The following is an 18,836-nucleotide window of genomic DNA, read 5'->3' on the forward strand; positions in this document are numbered from 1 at the left end:
CTCTATTTATTGTTATTTTGCAAAATAATAACCATTTTAACGTTTGATAAAGCATATTTATGAACATATTTCTTAATAGGAAAAATGTCCATTTTATTACCATTTTCTATCTTTTTCAGAATATGCAAGTTTTTACCTATATGTCTTATAATGAAAGAATAAAATCTTTGGGAAAAAAAGACATTCTTAAATGTTTCTCCTCCCCAAATAAGACGATTATGATTCCTTCCATTTGCTTTTAGCACAAGCACATTCTCCAGAAACATACCTGTTACTTTATATCTTCTTTTCATTCGTGGTAGTCCCATTGTTATTTGTTTCAAAGACTATCTCTGATGTCTGTCTTTTGGAACCATGATTCACAATAATGCAGTTATTTTTGGCTAATACATTTGGAATATTTGGGGTCCTCTAAATGCTAAGTTACAATAAAAGCCAGATTGATATTTTACTTTGGCAAATTTCTGACCTAACAGATGGCCCTTTTCTCCATGAAGGCTCATGGTCCTAAGCTTGACTAAAGCATTAGAGGAAATTATAAAGATTAGGGGGAAAAAAAAAAAAAGGAAACTGGTGATTTTCAGCCTGAGATCCATCTAGCCAGGCAAGGCTGTAACCAAATTCTCGTTGGTATTATTATGGTTTGACCTTTGTCACGTGGCGGCGTGTGACCTGTTGCTGGAGTGGAATGACCCGATTTTTCCCTTTCACATCAGTGGCCCCTGTGTGTACCCTCCGTGGCCTCCTCTCCCTCTGTTTCTGAGTTTGTAATCACACACACGCTAGTAGTGACAGCCGTGGGACCTTGAATATTGCCGAAAGCAACAGCCTTACAACTCAGTTCTGCTGGCTGGTTCTCCTGGCTTGCTTTCCTCCTTTTTCCGAATTGAAGGCCAGGTACCCATCTCTGCGTTCTCCCTCTTTGAATCGCTCGAGGAAGCAGTACAGGGAGAGGATAAGAGTGAACAGTCAGGTGTCACAGGCAGCATCGCTGCCATTTAGCATCCTTGTGTCTTTGGAGCGAAGGCGAAACCTATATGACCATCATTTTTTTCATCTGCAAAATGGGGTTGTGACAAATAGCTACCTTGTAAGATTGTGAGGTGAACATCTTTTAATCTGCCGAACGTGAAGAGCTCAAGAGACACCTGTTTTGTCATACGTCTTCCATTCTGCGTAAGTCACTCTTATATGTCTGCCTTCTCCCAAAAGGAATGGAATCATTCCCTTAATCATTCCCTTAAAATCCCTTACTTTTCCCTTTATCCCTATACTCTTCAATGCAGTCCCTTGTGTATATTGGGCTTTTATTGGTTTCTTCTTGAATAGACTTTCCCAACAGCCCCATGAAGTTGACAGGCCATTTTAAAACAAGTTCGGGGGGATAGGTGGCTTGTCCCAGTTCAGATGTGTCTGGGCTTGGAGTAGGGTCCAGATATGACTCGGAGTCCTTCACATCTTTCAGTATCCCAAACTGTTTCCCATAGACACAGCTCTTTTCATCTCCTGGAACCACCAGCGCCACACACACACACACACACACACACACACACAGAGCACACGCATTCCACACAATGCCATACCCCCACCATATGCCACGCAGCACACACATACCACACATCCCAGACCCCACCCGCCCCCACCACAGCCCACACGTACCTCGTACCACACACACTCCTCCACACGGCACGCACAGAAACAGGCACATGCAGCAAATACAGCACATGTATCCCACACCACTCACCCCGAATACCACACACACACATAGATTCAACCATCCTACTCACTTGTTTTGGACCCTCCCAGCCAAATGGTCAACAGCTGCCGAGATTCTCAAGCTCAAGGGCCTGTGGAGGATTGTCACACGGGGGCTCCCTCAGTCTGAGCCCGGGGCAGGACAATCTGGGGTGTATTCCAGTCTGAGAGGCTTTCTGGGGAAGAGCTGCAGCTCTTGAGTCAGATGGGTTTCACTCTGGTTTCGTCACTTAGATGTGTGACCAGAGGGAAATACCTTATCCCCTCAGCCTCAGTTTCCCTTCTGTGAGGTGGGAAGAACAATGACACCCACTTCGCAGGACTGTGGTGAGGATGGTGGAGACCTGCAAAGGTTATCATCCCACAAGATCTCTGAGGACTTCTACTCTAATGAAGCCTTTATGCCTTCATTCCCTTTCTCATCCTTCAACAGTATTGACACCTGAGCCCCACTGGGTGCTGGGAATATAATGACTAAGACATTATCTGGGTTCTCAGAGCCCTCCCAGATTATTTGCCGTCCCAAGAAGCTAAAGAAGGTGGCATAACTGTAGGAAGAAACTGAAAAAAAAAAAAGGGAGGATTATATCTGGAAGGGGCTGGATTCACTGCCATTAGATTAGATTCAACTGAGGAAAAAATGATTAAAATGATACACTGTGGGAAAGTAATTTTTTTTTTTAAATTCCGTTTTGGGGGAAGGGGGAACATTGGGGAAAAGTTGGTTTTTAAGCATCCCCATTTTTGCTCACTAATACATGATCTATTCAATGCAGGGAGAGGCGGTTGATTATGAGTTCACTTGGCTAAAACTATGGAGCTCCTGTGAGAAGGGGGTTGCGATATATTAGTGGGAAGTGGGCCCGGTGATGAAGGGGGACAAGTGCACAAAAACCTAGAATAGGCTGTAAAAGATAAGGAGCTGGAGAGACATGTCAAGTAAGGGAGTTGGAGCTTGGGCGGGAGAAAGAATTCCTTGCTTGGCTGGTACAATCATGACTGTCTTCTTGGAGGAAGTGGCATTGAGCTTCATCTTGAAGGCTACAGAAGATTTCCACAGTAAAATGTGATTAGTTAAGGATATCAAGATGAAGTCTTTCTGGACTTGGGGGGCTCCATCCAATAAGCGCACAAAGGAGAGAGAGAGAGAGAGAGAGAGAGAGAGAGACTTGGACACAGAAAAGACACCCAGGGAAGAAGCAGGTGTGAAGGTGGGGCGGAGAGAGGAGTGACACAGCTGTAAGCCAATGAGTACCAAGGAATGCCCGGGACCACCAGGAACTAGAAAAGGAAGGAAGGATTCTCCCCTAATGTCTTTCAAGTGAGTATGGCCCTGCCCACATCATGATTTTAGATGTTTAGCCTTCAGAAATGCACGAGAATTCAATTCTGTTGTTTTTAAAGCCACCAAGTTTAGGGTAAGCTGGGCAGCCCGCGGAAACAAAATCCTTTGGGTTATTTAGGGCAACTTACTTAGCGTCTGTAAGCCTCAATTTCTTCATCTGGAAAACAAGGATAATACCCATCTCAAAGGATTATTTTGAGGATTAAATGTAAGGCGCTTAATTTATCATCTGTCCAGGAGGTGCAAAGTGAGCAATCTGCAAGCGAAGACGGAGAGCCCGTGCAGAACATGTCGATTTCCAGACTGAGAGCTTGGCTTGGTTCAAGACCATGCTGGCTCTTGAATGTTTCCAAACAAGGATGCGACAGGCCAAGCGGCACTGCTTTGGGATATGGCCAGGGAGAGCAGACTGGCAGGAACCAGAAGGCATGAGATGCCCCTGTGAGGAGCTAGGGGAGGAAGCCACCAGAACAGGGAAATGCGCTGCGCGCAGAGGGAGGGTGCGGCGACTGGAGAGAAGCAGCCCCCAGAGGGTCCACGGATGGGCTTCCAGAGCGCAAGTCTGGCGGTGTTCAGGTTTTGTGCGAGGAGGGCTCACAGAGCAGAGAGGCCTGATGCCCACCAGACAGACAGGTGGTGCAGACGCCAGGGAGAAAAGGGAGGAGGAGGCGAGGGGGGCAGGGAACGTCAGCTGAGTGCAAACGCAGGAGTAAGATGACACCGGAGTCAGGGCGAGGCTTCTGACTTTGCAACTGTCTGGAAAACAGTCACGGAGCAAGAGACCCTAAACCATCAGTCTTCGTCCGGCCTAACTTTGGGGGAAAATGAGGAAGGCAATGCGGCATACCTGCTTTCCTTACAATAAGGCTAGGGATAAACGTACGCCAACAAGGACAGGAAGCTTTCAGCGCAGGACTGCCGCTGGGTGCGCAGGTGCTTCTGCGTGGGTGTGCCCATGGAGGCACGCACGTGTGCACGCGTGTGCGTGGTGTGTGTGTGTGTGTGTGTGTGTGTGTGTGTAAGCGCGCGCTCACGGGGCAAAGATGGGAAAGATGAATCTCACAGTTAAAGAGTACTGCAATTACAGGAACTTCAAATATCCACTAGACTCACTTTGCTCCACTTTTCAGTATATGCACAAAACAGGGCTGCTGTCTGGCCTCTTACTGATTGTAGCCTCCGCCAAAGGCATGGAATAATCCAGACGTGCATGTTGTTTCGGAAACTCAGGACAAGTTGTCACTTAAGTTTGCGGTGATCGTAGTCAGCTGAGTCAGAAAAAAATGTGCCTGTGTCTTCCGCTGTGCTGTTTTTAATGACTGGAATGGAAGTAGAGAAGCTAACCCCTGTCAGCTTTTACAAACATGGAAATGAAGGGGGAGTGAAAAGTGCCCCATATCTTACTGGTATCACCCAGAAGCCTGAGGGCAGCTGTTTGACTTGGAGAAATCCCACTGCCTTGTGGGGGATTTGAAAGTATTGGAAGGAGCTTTCTTGAGAGGCATTTGCAATCTTATATACATATGCATACACAGACAAACGTATGCAACCAGACTTATGATGCACGTGGATGGGTTCGCACATGCGCGCGCGCACACACACACATCCACATTTACTCCAGCCCCATTTAAAGGCAGGGAGTACTCAGAGTACAGATGGCAGGGGTTTGAAAATAAAAATCTGATGAGGGAATTATAGCCCACTCGGGAGCGTTGACAGAGGCTGCCTTACCAGGCGTACCAAAAGACGCAAATGAGGAGCAAGTGTGCAAATAACAGAAAATGGGTAAGGCACAGGGTTGTGAGGAGTACAACGCTCGCCGTCAGTCGGGTTGTACAGGACAGAAAAAACCCATCATCAGATGTACTTAAAAAGCAGTCATTTCTTTTTTCTTTTCTTCTTTTTTTTTTTTTTTGTTAACGTCAGACCAGAGAAGGCCATGAGGTAGGAGTGGAAATCCTATTAAAAAAGTCCAAAGGAAATTGCCCTGTGATTCATCTATTTGATTATGAGATGGAGCTGGCGACTGGCCAGGATGTGTTCTACGATTTGGAAATAGCAGCGTGGGGGGCTTGGGTTATCTGAGGGATGACTGGGCAGAAGTAGTTCTGAGCCTAGGTTGGGGGTGGGGGTAAGGGGGGGTGGGGGTATGGGTGGTGGTGGTGGTGGGGAATAAGTGAAACCAGGCCCTCCAGATGTCTTCCGGATGTGAATGGCCATGAATATGCAACGCGAGTGAGCTAAGTAGTGCCGGGAGAGGGGCCCATTTGAACTGATTCTCTGAGCCACAGCCCAGGTTAGTGTGGATAAGGATGCTGGTGCTAACTGTTACCACTTTTTAAGTTAACATTTGTTAAGTGGAGTAAAGGATGCCTGGTAGAGAACCGCAGTTCAGAAACAGACCACAAGAGAAATTGGAACAGAGCTTCGCACACATCCTGGAAGAGGCACACAGTACAGCAGACCTCGAGAGGCCGCATGGGGAGTCAAGGCAGGTGCAGACAGAAAGAGAGGCAGATCCTTCTCCCCTGGGCATCTGCCTTTATTAGCATTTTATCAGTCTTTGGGTTCCGGGTTAGGGCTGGATTGGTCTTTTCAAACCAGAGTTGGCTCTTCTCAGGACACCTATCAAAACATACGTGGCTTAGGCTCAGGCTTCCAGTGGATGAAGGAATTGTGTAAGAGGAATTGTGTTGGTAAGTCTAAATATCTTCCTACGCCTTGGAGTTAAAGGCTTGGGTTCTAGCCTTGGCCTTGCTAATGACTAGTGCTTTAAATCCTCACATACAAAATAAGAAAAGTGATACCAGCCTCGCAGGGTTTTTAAGATGACAAAATGTGCTAAGTAAAAGGGATTTTTAATCCTAAAGAATATTCAGATCTCCACAGGGTTATTAAAGTGTTGTGCACGTATGAGGTGGCATTAGGACTTGTTTGCCCATCAGTTACTTCGACAATGTTTGAGGGAGAATTACAGTGTGACCGGCCCGGTGAAAGGGCTTTTGAAGTAGGTGGGTCTCTCACTGCCCTCCCACAGGCTTACCTCTTGGATCCCAGCCTACAGACACTCGCCTGCTCTGCTGATATATTGGACTGGCCCTGATCACCGTCTCTTGGAATGTATAAACCCAGTTAAAAAACATTAGTGGTTGGGGAAATGCCAATGCTCTTTCTTCTGGCAGCAAAGGAAGAGAACTGTTAATTTGATTTCCTTAATCGTGTCTTTGAGACTTTCTGTACAGACACTGGGCAATGAGAAATGCTACTTTAGGTATTGAAGATGAGGACGTTTGACTCATAAAAAGATTGGGTTGATCGTGTCCTTGTCCGTTCCCCTGCTTTTATGTGGATAAAATGCTCCATCCAACAGATAAATGGGACTTGAGGGTTCCACGGGTGCTTCTGATTGTCCTCGTGAGTATAAGAAAGAAGACGGAAGTGGACGCAAAGAATCCACCTCCTTTGTGCACGAGCAGGAAGAGGCAGAATACGCAGCCCTGTGCGCCAGTGGCTGGAAAGACGGGGTGAAGTGGACGAGAAAAGGGTGGGTTCTGGAATCCGGTTGCCTGGGTTTCAATCCTGGCTCCGTCTATTCCCAGCTGGGTAAACTGGACAAGTAACTTAATCTTCCGTAGGCTTAGGTTTTTCAACTGGATGAAGAAATGGAATAAACGAATTAAAAATTTATCTACTTCTTAATTTTTGTTTATTTAACAGGAAATGGGAAAATGCACACAAAGTCCAGTTGCCGGCCCGTGATGAAAGCTCCAAAGCTCTTAGCTGTGTTTTATTATTTTCTTTATTCAATTGAAAACCAAGAGTCTTCAGAGATGAGTTTTAGGAGGAAGCCTGGAGCGAGGGAGGGGCTATTTAACAAGAGACTCTTCTAGCACAGGTATCCTAAATTCCCATCTTTCCGTTGGGCAGTCTCAGTGCCATTCTGGTGAGTACTTCTGCCTGGATCCCCCGGGCAAAAGGGGGCCCTAACTCCCTGCCAAAGGAGATCCACTTAGCGGCTGAGAACAGGCTAAAATTTCAAAAACCTTTTTTAAAGTTCTGAGGTTGCTAAGCAACCTGAGTTCTGCACATAAACAGTAGTCTAGAATGGTGGGGGTAAGTAGCCCCAGTCCCGGGAGTTCATGCTGGGGCGCGTTGTCTCAGGCCTCTGCCTGGCTGTCTTGTTTCCAGCGTTTGGTATCTGCCTCCAAAAGAGGGTTCCTCTAAGTTCTCCCGCTTGGGAACTGACTCACGGATATCTTCTTGATCTCAAGACCTGGAGAAGCAGATGCCTCCTCTGTGGCCTGCCGCTGAAAGCTTTCCTTCTCCATCCTAGTTTCCTGACATGAGGCCATCTTCCTTCCCTAGAAGACTGGCCCACTATTTCTTCCCTGTGTTAGGGGACACCCTTGCCCTTCTCCACCACGGGATTTTATCCACGGAAGTTAAGCCATACTGTGTCGTGCCAACCTTTTCCCAGTTATGTTCTCTGGGAACTTTGCTTTCTGTGGTGGTCTTGTGAGTTCTGGGGAAAGGGAGAATTCCAGGCCACATACATCCAGGGGAAATTTGCTTCTAGGAAATGAAATAGGCTTCTTTTTTTATTGGGATGAAAAATAACACAAGGTGAAATTTACCATTCGAAACACTTTTAAGAGTAGTTTGGTGGCATGAAGTATATTCACATTGGTGTGCGACCATCACCGCCACCCATCCCCAGAATCTTTTCATTTTCTCTAGCTGAGCATCTGTCCACATGTGCAATGCCATGCCATGCCCCTGTGGAGGCCAAGAAAAACAGGCCACCCCAAGTCTAGCCTTGACATAAGTACAGCCATCTTGGCCCCGGCAGCCATCTTAGGTCTCTGGGACTGGTAAATGACCCCTCGCTCCAGGAAGACTGACTGGAGCAAACACAATGATCAATCAGGAATAGGATGGCTTATTGTTGTAATGACTCATGTCAGGAATAACATGGCTTGACGTTATAATAGATCATGTCTCTTGGGTCGGCGGGCTCCGGGAATGCAGGAGGAACAATAGAAATGACCGCCAGGGCCCGCCATCTTCCAGCCCCCTCCCTCCCCTTTCCTTAACCCTTGACTCTCCCACCAAAAGGATGTATGCCCAGGTCACATCTCCATAGGTAACCGGATACCTATGCAGGAAACAGAAGTATCAGGACCCCCACCCCATACCCTCCAATCACCAAATACCCTACCATATATGGATGTGAGCCCATGCCCTGCCTTGGCCCAATAAAAGACCCCCACCAACTCCCTCCCAGTGCGACTTCCCCCACTCCCCTTTCCGGAGTCAAGGAACCTCGCCCGAGGGTGCCCACCTCCTCCCAGCACGACTTTACTGGCTCCCCCTCTCCTGAGGCCTGAAGCTTTGCTGGAGATGCCTTTAATAAATCTTGCCTTGTGCCCACCTTGCCTGGTGTCATGTTTATCTCGCCTATAAAACCTTACAATGTCAGAAAGAAAAAGGGAAAAACAAGAACAACATGGTTTGATATTGTAATAGATTATGTCAAAAAGAAAAAAACAGGAACATAGGACTAGTAGTTGTGGCCCAATCACCTATTGACACCCCTGCTCTGCCTTTATTTATTTATTTATTTAAGTTTTTTAAAGACAGAGATCACAAGTAGACAGAAAGGCAGGCAGAGAGAGAGAGGAGGAAGCAGGTTCCCTGCTGAGCAGAGAGCCCAATGCGGGGCTCGATCCCAGGACCCTGGGATCATGACCTGAGCTGAAGGCAGAGGCTTTAACCCACTGAGCCACCCAGGCGCCCCCCTGCTCTGCCTTTAAAAACTCTGACTGTAATCTGGGTCGGGGTCCAAGTTCCTACTCCGCTGTGTCGGGTATACTTGGGCCCAAGCTTAAGCTTGCTGAATAAACCCTCGTGTGTTTACTTTGGTGTTGGCTCCTTAGTGGTCTCTCGGACGTGAAAACTTGGGCACAACACTTGGAGGTCCCACCGAGATCTGGAAGACTCTTAGGACCCCAACCCGGAGGATCTTATGCCAGCTGGTGAGTGCACTCGTTTTTTATCTGTTTGTGCGCATACCTTTCGGGAGCTCCAATCTGCATTTTTACCTGTAGGAATTCCAAATCTGAGTACGGGAGTCGACATTGGCTCAAGCGGACGCGTGGCGGGCTGTCGACTGGGTGTCTTGGGAGACGTCTCTTTGCTCCTGCCTGGAGGCCCAGCTGCCGTTGCAGTCAGGCCCTGCCTGGGGGTCCAGCTGCTGTTGCGGTCGGGGCTTAACTTCCTTCCAGTTTTGTCTTTGCAGCTGCGCCGGATCATGTGTCTTTGTGAGTGTGTTTTTAATAGTCGTAAGTGTATTTGTCTTGTTGTGGACTGAGGACGTGATGCGACAGACACAGACAACTCCTCTGTCTCTGATGACTGACCGGTTCTCGGACATGAGGGAAAGAGCTCATTACCTGAGCATGGATGTACGAGAGGGAAAATTTCGGAATTTCTGCATGTCTGAATGGCCGTCCTTTAATGTTGGATGGCCTCAGGAGGGCCACTGGGTCTGCGGTTGTTTTGTCCTTTTTGTTATCTGTTGTGTTGTTTGTTGTGTTTGAAGAAATGGGGCAAGCAGAGAGTAAGGGGACTCTGACTTTCATCTCTCTGTTCCTCCTAATAGATGTGGGGCTTCTCCCTTACTCATTTCTTGTGTTAAAGGGTGGCTATAACTGGAGCCAACTGGGGCTGGTCTAACTCGAGACTGGTCTAACTCCATAAGGAATATTCCCAAGCAGCTGCCGAAACTCCCTTTGTTTCAGGAATATTCCCTTTTTTCTCTGGCCAGACATGGACTGCCTAACCCCTTCCCCCTTGCTGATGGGAAAACATGGCGTCTGCTCCTCTGTTGGAGTTGATGAGCTCTAAAACCAGGAATCCTTACTCTGCTTTCTGGCAGTGCTTTGTTCTTCTGTTTCCCCCTTCTGTTTCTGCACCTACGGGCTTGGGGCCTGCATAACTGGCCTCTAGACCATTTTTGGTGCTTCCTGCACCACGGCTCCTTCTCTCTTCACTGTCAAGGAGCAAGAAGAGCACTCCTGGACCAAACACCCCCCACTCCAGATCTTCCCACCCGTGTCTCAGGTAAACATTCAAAGTGGAGTGGGCTCAGGTGGAACGTAAATCAGTGTTTGAACTACGTTAAGTTTGTTGGTTTAATTAAGATATACATGTCTTTTAAGTTATCAGCAGTAAACAGGAAACTTCAAAGTCTACTGAAGGTCAAATAAGCTCATGTTGTTTGTTAAAATCTGTTAGCAAAGAGGTGACTAAACTGATGGTAAATTCTCTGTCTCAAAGTTTTAATGGGTAATTGCTGAGATTGCTTTCAAGGTCTTTGGTAACCTGAAAGTTTAAAGTTTTGCTTGTATGACAAATGGAATTAAATTTGTTGGACATCTAGGTCTTTTCCAAAGAGGATAAAATACTAAGCCATTGATTACCGAACATAGATTTGTGCTTTTGACTTCTTACAGCAAAGAAACTAAGAATATTTAAACCTGTTGGTAAACATCTTTGTGCTTAACTGATTCATAAATTGGGATCTAAAGAGTTCTGTTATAACCGTTCACAATTGGTTAATAACTGACTAGAGGTTAAAGTGTTTCTAAAAGTACAAATTTCTGCTAAATGTAAGGCTGATGGAAATAAAGGAAGCAACTCTGTATGTAGGAAAGTAAGAGATACGTAAGTAAGATTTAAGGAATGGAAATGTATTTTGTTGGTTTAAAAGAAAAGAAAAGAAAAGCAGCCCCAGGGCCACTGTTTGAGCCAGACCCAATCATAAAGATGGAAGGGGAGACTGATCACTTTCCACTAGCCAGGGATACCCGGGGGGGGGGGGTGTCCAACCTGTTTGAATCTGAAGAGTGCCTGACTGTGTATCTGTCTGTGTGGCTCCACCGCTTCAGCTACGGAGTCTGAGTGTGCTGTACCCTGAGTCTCGTGGGGCGTCATATGGCATAACGGTCATCTATTCCACAGAGTAGCCTGGTCCAGGGCTTATATGGACAGACCTTAGCTAAGATGTTCCTAAGTTCCCGCGAGGGATGCAAGCAGGACAGCATATGAACCATCCCCCTTCCTTTGCGACATCATTCATGATGGGAGAGAAATCCAGTAAACCCACTATCTAAGACTGCATGCTTAAGAATAAAAAGGAAAGATACTGGTATTTAAAAAAAAAAAAAAAAGCTGGTTTTTCTCTCTGTTTAAAAGGGCAAAGTTTTCTTAGGTTAATTCATCTGTAAATGGTTTTCTCTTTGCCTGCCCAGAGTTGTAAATGAGGTCTCTTTGACTCATAAGGCTTTTCCTTGCTGTGCTAAGTAACTCAGGGAGTACTGCTAAATCAATGATAAACCTTGGGTTACATTTGGGTAAATGCTGTAACTACTCTAGAGTTTCTATACATTTCCTAAAGTTCTAATGTTTTGATAGGGTCATCACCTGGTAATTTAACCATATCTATTCTGAGTTTTTGTAATTTGTAATTGTTTTAAAGCTGCATTCGGAATAAACCAGAATTAGTAACATGGAACTAGATGAACTGAAAGATTGTAATGTTGTGTCGCTTAACGTTTTGTCTTATTTTAAGCATTACTGGTTCTGTAACGTTTACTCCTCCAGACTAGGGAAACTTTTTCTTAAGTTATCTGTAACTTAAAGATATGTAAAAGTATTCATTTGTAAACAAATCAAGGCATTCAACTTTTCTCTCTATCTGAACCCTCCGAAACCAAAAGGTCTCAGCAAGTATTCTTTCTTCCATGGCAATCCGTCATTTGCATAAGTTCAATAAGAGTCTGTTGTCCTTGTAACAGGACAGCATTGGAAACACTGGTTATTTTACCAAGGCTTTCACCGGAATGTCATATTTGAAAAGACTCAGATATGACCAGACAGCTTTAAGGAACTAAGGTGGACTTTAAAAAAATTTTTTTTTAATTTTTTATAAACATATAATATATTTTTATCCCCAGGGGTACAGGTCTGTGAATCACCAGGTTTACACACTTCACAGCACTCACCATAGCACATACCCTCCCCAATGTCCATAACTCCATCCCCCTTCTCTCAACCCCCCTCCCCCCAGCAACCCTCAATTTATTTTGTGAGATTAAGAGTCACTTATGGTTTGTCTCCCTCCCAATCCCATCTTGTTTCATTTATTCTTCTCCTATCCCCTTAACTCCCCATGTTTCATCACCACTTCCTCATATCAGGGAGATCATATGATAGTTGTCTTTCTCCAACTGACTTATTTTGCTAAGCATAATACCCTCCAGTTCCATCCACATTGTCGCAAATGGCAAGATTTCATTTCTTTTGATGGCTGCATAGTATTCCATCGCATATATATACCACTTCTTCTTTATCCATTCATCTGTTGATGGACATCTAGGTTCTTTCCATAGTTTGGCTATCGTGGACATTGTTGCTATAAACATTCGGGTGCACGTGCCCCTTTGGATCACTACGTTTGTATCTTTAGGGTAAATACCCAGTAGTGCAATTGCTGGGTCATAGGGTAATTCTATTTTCAACACTTTGAGGAACCTCCATGCTGTTTTCCAGAGTGGCTGCACCAGCTTGCATTCCCACCAACAGTGTAGGAGGGTTCCCCTTTCTCCGCATCCTTGCCAGCATCTGTCATTTCCTGACTTGTTAATTTTAGCCATTCTGACTGGTGTGAGGTGATACCTCATTGTGGTTTTGATTTGTATTTCCCTGATGCCGAGTGATATGGAGCCCTTTTTCATGTGTTTGTTGGCCATCTGGGTGTCTTCTTTGCAGAAATGTCTGTTCATGTCCTCTGCCCATTTCTTGATTGGATTATTTGTTCTTTGGGTGTTGAGTTTGCTAAGTTCTTTATAGGTTTTGGACACTAGCCCTTTATCTAATATGTCGTTTGCAAATATCTTCTCCCATTCTGTCAGTTGTCTTTTGGTTTTGTTAACTGTTTCCTTTGCTGTGCAGAAGATTTTGATCTTGATAAAATCCCAATAGTTCATTTCTACCCTTGCTTCCCTTGCCTTTGGCGATGTTCCTAGGAAGATGTTGCTGCGGCTGAGGTCAAAGAGGTTGCTGCCTGTGTTCTCCTCAAGGATTTGGATGGATTCCTTTCTCACATTGAGGTCCTTCATCCATTTTGAGTCTATTTTCGTGTGTGGTGTAAGGAAGTGGTCCAATTTCATTTTTCTGCATGTGGCTGTCCAATTTTCCCAACACCATTTATTGAAGAGGCTGTCTTTTTTCCATTGGACATTCTTTCCTGCTTTGTTGAAGATTAGTTGACCATAGAGTTGAGGGTCTATTTCTGGGCTCTCTATTCTGTTCCATTGATCTATGTGTCTGTTTTTGTGCCAGTACCATGCTGTCTTGATGATGACAGCTTTGCAATAGAGCTTGAAGTCCGGAATTGTGATGTCACCTACTTTGGCTTTCTTTTTCAATATTCCTTTGGCTATTTGAGGTCTTTTCTGGTTCCATATAAATTTCAGGGTTATTTGTTCCATTTCTTTGAAAAAGATGGATGGTACTTTGATAGGAATTGCATTAAATGTGTAGATTGCTTTAGGTAGCACAGACATTTTCACAATATTTCTTCTTCCAATTCAGGAGCATGGAACATTTTTCCATTTCTTTGTGTCTTTCTCAATTTCTTTCATGAGTACTTTATAGTTTTCTGAGTATAGATTCTTAGCCTCTTTGGTTAGGTTTATTCCTAGGTATCTTATAGTTTTGGGTGCAATTGTAAATGGGATTGACTCCTTAATTTCTCTTTCTTCTGTCTTGTTGTTGGTGTAGAGAAATGCAACTGATTTCTGTGCATTGATTTTATATCCTGACACTTTACTGAATTTCTGTACAAGTTCTAGAACTTTTGGAGTGGAGTCTTTTGGGTTTTCCACATATAGTATCATATCATCTGTGAAGAGTGGTAGTTTGACTTCTTCTTTGCCGATTTGGATGCCTTTAATTTCCTTTTGTTGTCTGATTGCTGAGGCTAGGACTTCTAGTACTATGTTGAATAGCAGTGGTGATAATGGACATCCCTGCCATGTTCCTGACCTTAGTGGAAAAGCTTTCAGTTTTTCTTCATTGAGAATGATATTTGCGGTGGGTTTTTCATAGATGGCTTTGATGATATTGAGGTATGTGCCCTCTATCCTTACGCTTTGAAGAGTTTTGATCAGGAAGGGATGCTGTACTTTGCCAAATGCTTTTTCAACATCTATTGAGAGTATCATATGGTTCTTGTTCTTTCTTTTATTAATGTGTTGTATCACACTGACTGATTTGCGGATGTTGAACCAGTCTTGCAGCCCTGGAATAAATCCCACTTGGTTGTGGTGAATAATCCTTTTAATGTACTGTTGAATCCTATTGGCTAGTATTTCGGTGAGAATTTTCGCATCTGTGTTCATCAAGGATATTGGTCTGTAGTTCTCTTTTTTGATGGGATCCTTGTCTGGTTTTGGGATCAAGGTGATGCTGGTCTCATAAAATGAGTTTGGAAGTTTTCCTTCCATTTCTATTTTTTGGAACAGTTTCAGGGGAATAAAAATTAGTTCTTTAAATGTTTGGTAGAATTCCCCCAGGAAGCCGTCTGGCCCTGGGCTTTTGTTTGTTTGGAGATTTTTGATGACTGTTTCAATCTCCTTACTGGTTATAGGTCTGTTCAGGCTTTCTATTTCTTCCTGGTTCAGTTGTGGTAGTTTATATGTCTCTAGGAATGCATCCATTTCTTCCAGATTGTCAAATTTGTTGGCGTAGAGTTGCTTATAGTATGTTCTTATAATTGTCTGAATTTCTTTGGTGTTAGTTGTGATCTCTCCTCTTTCATTGATGATTTTATTTATTTGGGTCCTTTCTCTTTTCTTTTTGATAAGTCTGGCCAGGGGTTTATCAATCTTATTAATTCTTTCAAAGAACCAGCTTCTCGATTCGTTGATTTGTTCTATTGTTTTTTTTTGGTTTCTATTTCATTGATTTCTGCTTTGATCTTTATGATTTCTCGTCTCCTGCTGGGCTTAGGGTTTCTTTCTTGTTCTTTCTCCAGGTCCTTTAGGTGTAGGGTTAGGTTGTGTACCTGAGACCATTCTTGTTTCTTGAGAAAGGCTTGTACCGCTATATATTTTCCTCTCAGTACTGCCTTTGTTGTGTCCCACAGATTTTGAACCATTGTGTTTTCATTATCATTTGTTTCCATGAATTTTTTCATGGAAAATTCTTCTTTCAATGGGTTTCAATTCTTCTTTCAATGGGTTGACCCATTCATTCTTTAGAAGGATGCTGTTTAGTCTCCATGTATTTGGGTTCTTTCCAAACTTCCTCTTGTGACTGAGTTCTAGCTTCAGAGCATTGTGGTCTGAAAATATGCAGGGAATGATCCCAATCTTCTGATACTGGTTGAGACCTGATTGAGGACCGAGGATGTGATCTATTCTGGAGAATGTTCCATGTGCACTAGAGAAGAAAGTGTATTCTGTTGATTTGGGATGGAATGTTCTGAATATATCTGTGATGTCCATCTGGTCCAGTGTGTCATTTAAGGCCTTTATTTCCTTGTTGATCTTTTGCTTGGATGATCTGTCCATATCAGTGAGGGGAGTGTTAAAGTCCCCTACTATTATTGTATTATTGTTGATGTGTTTCTTTGATTTTGTTATTAATTGGTTTATATAGTTGGCTGCTCCCATGTTAGGGGCATTGATATTTAAAATTGTTAGATCTTCTTGTTGGACAGATCCTTTGAGTACGATATAGTGTCCTTCCTCATCTCTTATTATAGTCTTTGGCTTAAAATCTAATTGATCTGATATAAGGATTGCCACTCCTGCTTTCTTCTGATGTCCATTAGCATGGTAAATTCTTTTCCACCCCCTCACTTTAATTCTGGAGGTGTCTTCGGGTTTGAAATGAGTTTCTTGTAGGCAACATATAGATGGGTTTTGTTTTTTTTATCCATTCTGATACCCTGTGTCTTTTGATTGGGGCATTTAGCCCATTAACATTCAGGGTAACAATTGAGAGATATGAATTTAGTGCCATTGTATTGCCTGTAAGGTGACTGTTACTGTATATTGTCTCTTTCTCCTCTACTACTTTTAGGCTCTCTCTTTGCTTAGAGGACCCCTTTCAATATTTCCTGTAGAGCTGGTTTGGTGTTTGCAAACTCTTTCAGTTTTTGTTTGTCCTGGAAGCTTTTAATCTCTTCTTCTATTTTCAATGATAGCCTAGCTGGATATAGTATTCTTGGCTGCATGTTTTTCTCATTTAGTGCTCTGAATATATCATGCCAGTTCTTTCTGGCCGGCCAAGTCTCTGTGGGTAAGTCTGCTGCCAATCTAATATTTTTACCATTGTATGTTAGATACTTCTTTTCCCAGGCTGCTTTCAGGATTTTCTCTTTGTCACTAAGACTTGTAAATTTTACTATTAGGTGATGGGGTGTGGACCTATTCTTATTGATTTTGAGGGGGGTTCTCTGCACCTCCTGTATTTTGATTCTTGTTCCCTTTGCCATATTGGGGAAATTCTCTCCAATATAACTTCTGCTCCCCTCTCTCTTTCTTCTTCTTCTGGAATCCCAATTATTCTAATGTTGTTTTATCTTATGGTGTTACTTATCTCTCGAATTCTCCCCTCGTGGTCCAGTAGCTGTTTTTCCCTCTTTTGCTCAGCTTCTTTATTCTCTGTCATTTGGTCTTCTAGATTGCTAATTCTTTCTTCTGCCTCATTTATCCTAGCAGTGAGAGCCTCCATTTTTGATTGCACCTCATTAATAGCTTTTTTGATTTCAACTTGGTTAGATTTTAGTTCTTTTATTTCTCCAGAAAGGGCTTTTATATCTCCTGAGAGGTTTCTCTAATATCTTACATGTCTTTTTTGAGACCAGCTAGAACCTTAAGAATCATCATTCTGAACTCTAGATCTGACATATTACCAATGTCTGTATTGATTAGATTCCTAGCCTTCAGTACTGCCTCTTGTTATTTTTTTTGTGGTGAATTCTTCCACCTTGTCATTTTGTCCAGATAAGAGTATATGAAGGAGCAAGTAAAATACTAAAAGGGTGGCAACAACCCCAGGAAAATATGCTTTAACCAAATCAGAAGAGATCCCAAATCATGAGGGGGGTGAAAGGGGGTAAAAAGAGGTTCAGAAAGAGAAGAAAAAAAAAAAGGAAAGAAAAGAAACAATTAAAAAAAGAAAACAAATAAATAAAAAATATAAAAAAGAAAAAAATATATATATTAGATAAACTAGTTAAAAAACTTTAAAAAGAAAAGGGTAAAAGTTAAAAAAAATTTAGCAGAAGAAGAGAAAAAAAGTGAAAAAGAAAAAAATATTAAATTAACTGCAAGACTAAAGAATCATGGGGAGAAAGCCATGAGTTCCGTGCTTTGCTTTCTCCTCCTCTGGAATTCTGCTGCTCTCCTTGGTATTGAAACGGCACTCCTTGGTAGGTGAACTTGGTCCTGGCTGGATTTCTTGTTGATCTTCTGGGGGAGGGGCCTGTTGTAGTGTTTCGAAAGTGTCTTTGCCCCAGGTGGAATTGCACCGCCTCTACCAGGGGCCAGGCTGAGTAATCCGCTCGGGTTTTCTTTTGGGAGATTTTGTTCCCTGAGCGCTTTCCATAGAGTTCTGGAGGATGGGAATGAAAATGGCGGCCTCCTGGGCTCCGGCCCAGAGGAGCTGAGAGCCCGGGGCCCCACTCCTCAGTGCGCCCTCAGAGAACAGCGTCCAATTACTCCCGTCTCCCTGGCCTCTGACTGTGCTCCGAGCTCACCGAGCCTGCGACAGGTTCAAGGTAACCTGGAGCTGAGAGCTCACTCCTCGGCTCTGTCTCTGTAGCCAGCTTCCCTGTTCTAATACCTGCAAGCTCTGCGACACTCAGACACCCCGATCCTTCTGTGACCCTGCGGGACCTGAGGCCACGCTGACCCTGCGTGGGCTTCACCCCGGTTTAGCCTCTGGAGCGATGTTCCTCAGCGGAACAGACTTTTAAAAGTCCTGATTTTGTGCTCTTTTGCTCTGCCGCTTGCCAGGAGCCGGCCCCTCCCCCCAGGGTCTATCTTCCGGTCGCTTTGGATTCACTTCTCCGCAAGTCCTACCTTTTCAGAAAGTGGTTGATTTTCTGTTTCTAGAATTGCTGTTCTTCTTCTCTTCGATCTCCCGTTGGATTTGTAGGTGTTTGCAATCTTTAGATAAGCTATCTAGCTGATCTCCTGCTAGCTGAAGTAGTCTCAGCCTGCTACTTCTCTGCCATCTTGACTCCTCTCCTCTAAGGTTGACGTTTTGAAACCTGGAGTCGTAAAGCCCTTTGGAACTGTTGGCCTGATACCTTGCTTACAGAGTTCCCAGCAGCCTCACCAGGTGAGTAAAGGATGTCACTCCCTGGTAGGTGCAGAGCCTCAGGATACTTTGGGTACCTCAGGGAGAGTAATTCGTCCAAATCGACAGGTATTGCAGGCATGTCTGATGCAAGTATGTGGCTTGGCTTTTGGCCTGGAGAGCTATTAAAAGTTCAACCTAGAGGTTCTTTGTAAGAAGTTCCAGCAAAGCAGATTCTAAAAGATCTATATGATCACACTCACTGTTCTTGCTGAGCTTATGTAAATAATTAGGCCAAGTTTGTTAAAACTGGACTTGTTTTTCAAATAAATTAGTCCTGATTTGGCTATCTCTGGAA

The 18,836-nt window shown here is 44.0% G+C and overlaps 1 protein-coding gene across 1 annotated transcript in view; it reads left to right on the forward strand.

Moving 5' to 3' along the window:
• Positions 1-8,949: 8,949 nt before the first annotated feature.
• CDH17 (cadherin 17) overlaps positions 8,950-18,836 on the forward strand; it is a 105,688-nt gene continuing 95,801 nt past the window's right edge. The window contains exon 1 of the mRNA XM_044245296.1: positions 8,950-9,135. Within this exon, the coding sequence (XP_044101231.1) occupies positions 9,126-9,135 (10 nt within the window). The 5' untranslated portion in view covers positions 8,950-9,125. The remainder of the gene's footprint in view (positions 9,136-18,836) is intronic.

Source organism: Neovison vison, chromosome 4 (assembly GCF_020171115.1).
Source record: "Neovison vison isolate M4711 chromosome 4, ASM_NN_V1, whole genome shotgun sequence".
Taxonomy (NCBI): Eukaryota; Metazoa; Chordata; class Mammalia; order Carnivora; family Mustelidae; genus Neogale; species Neogale vison.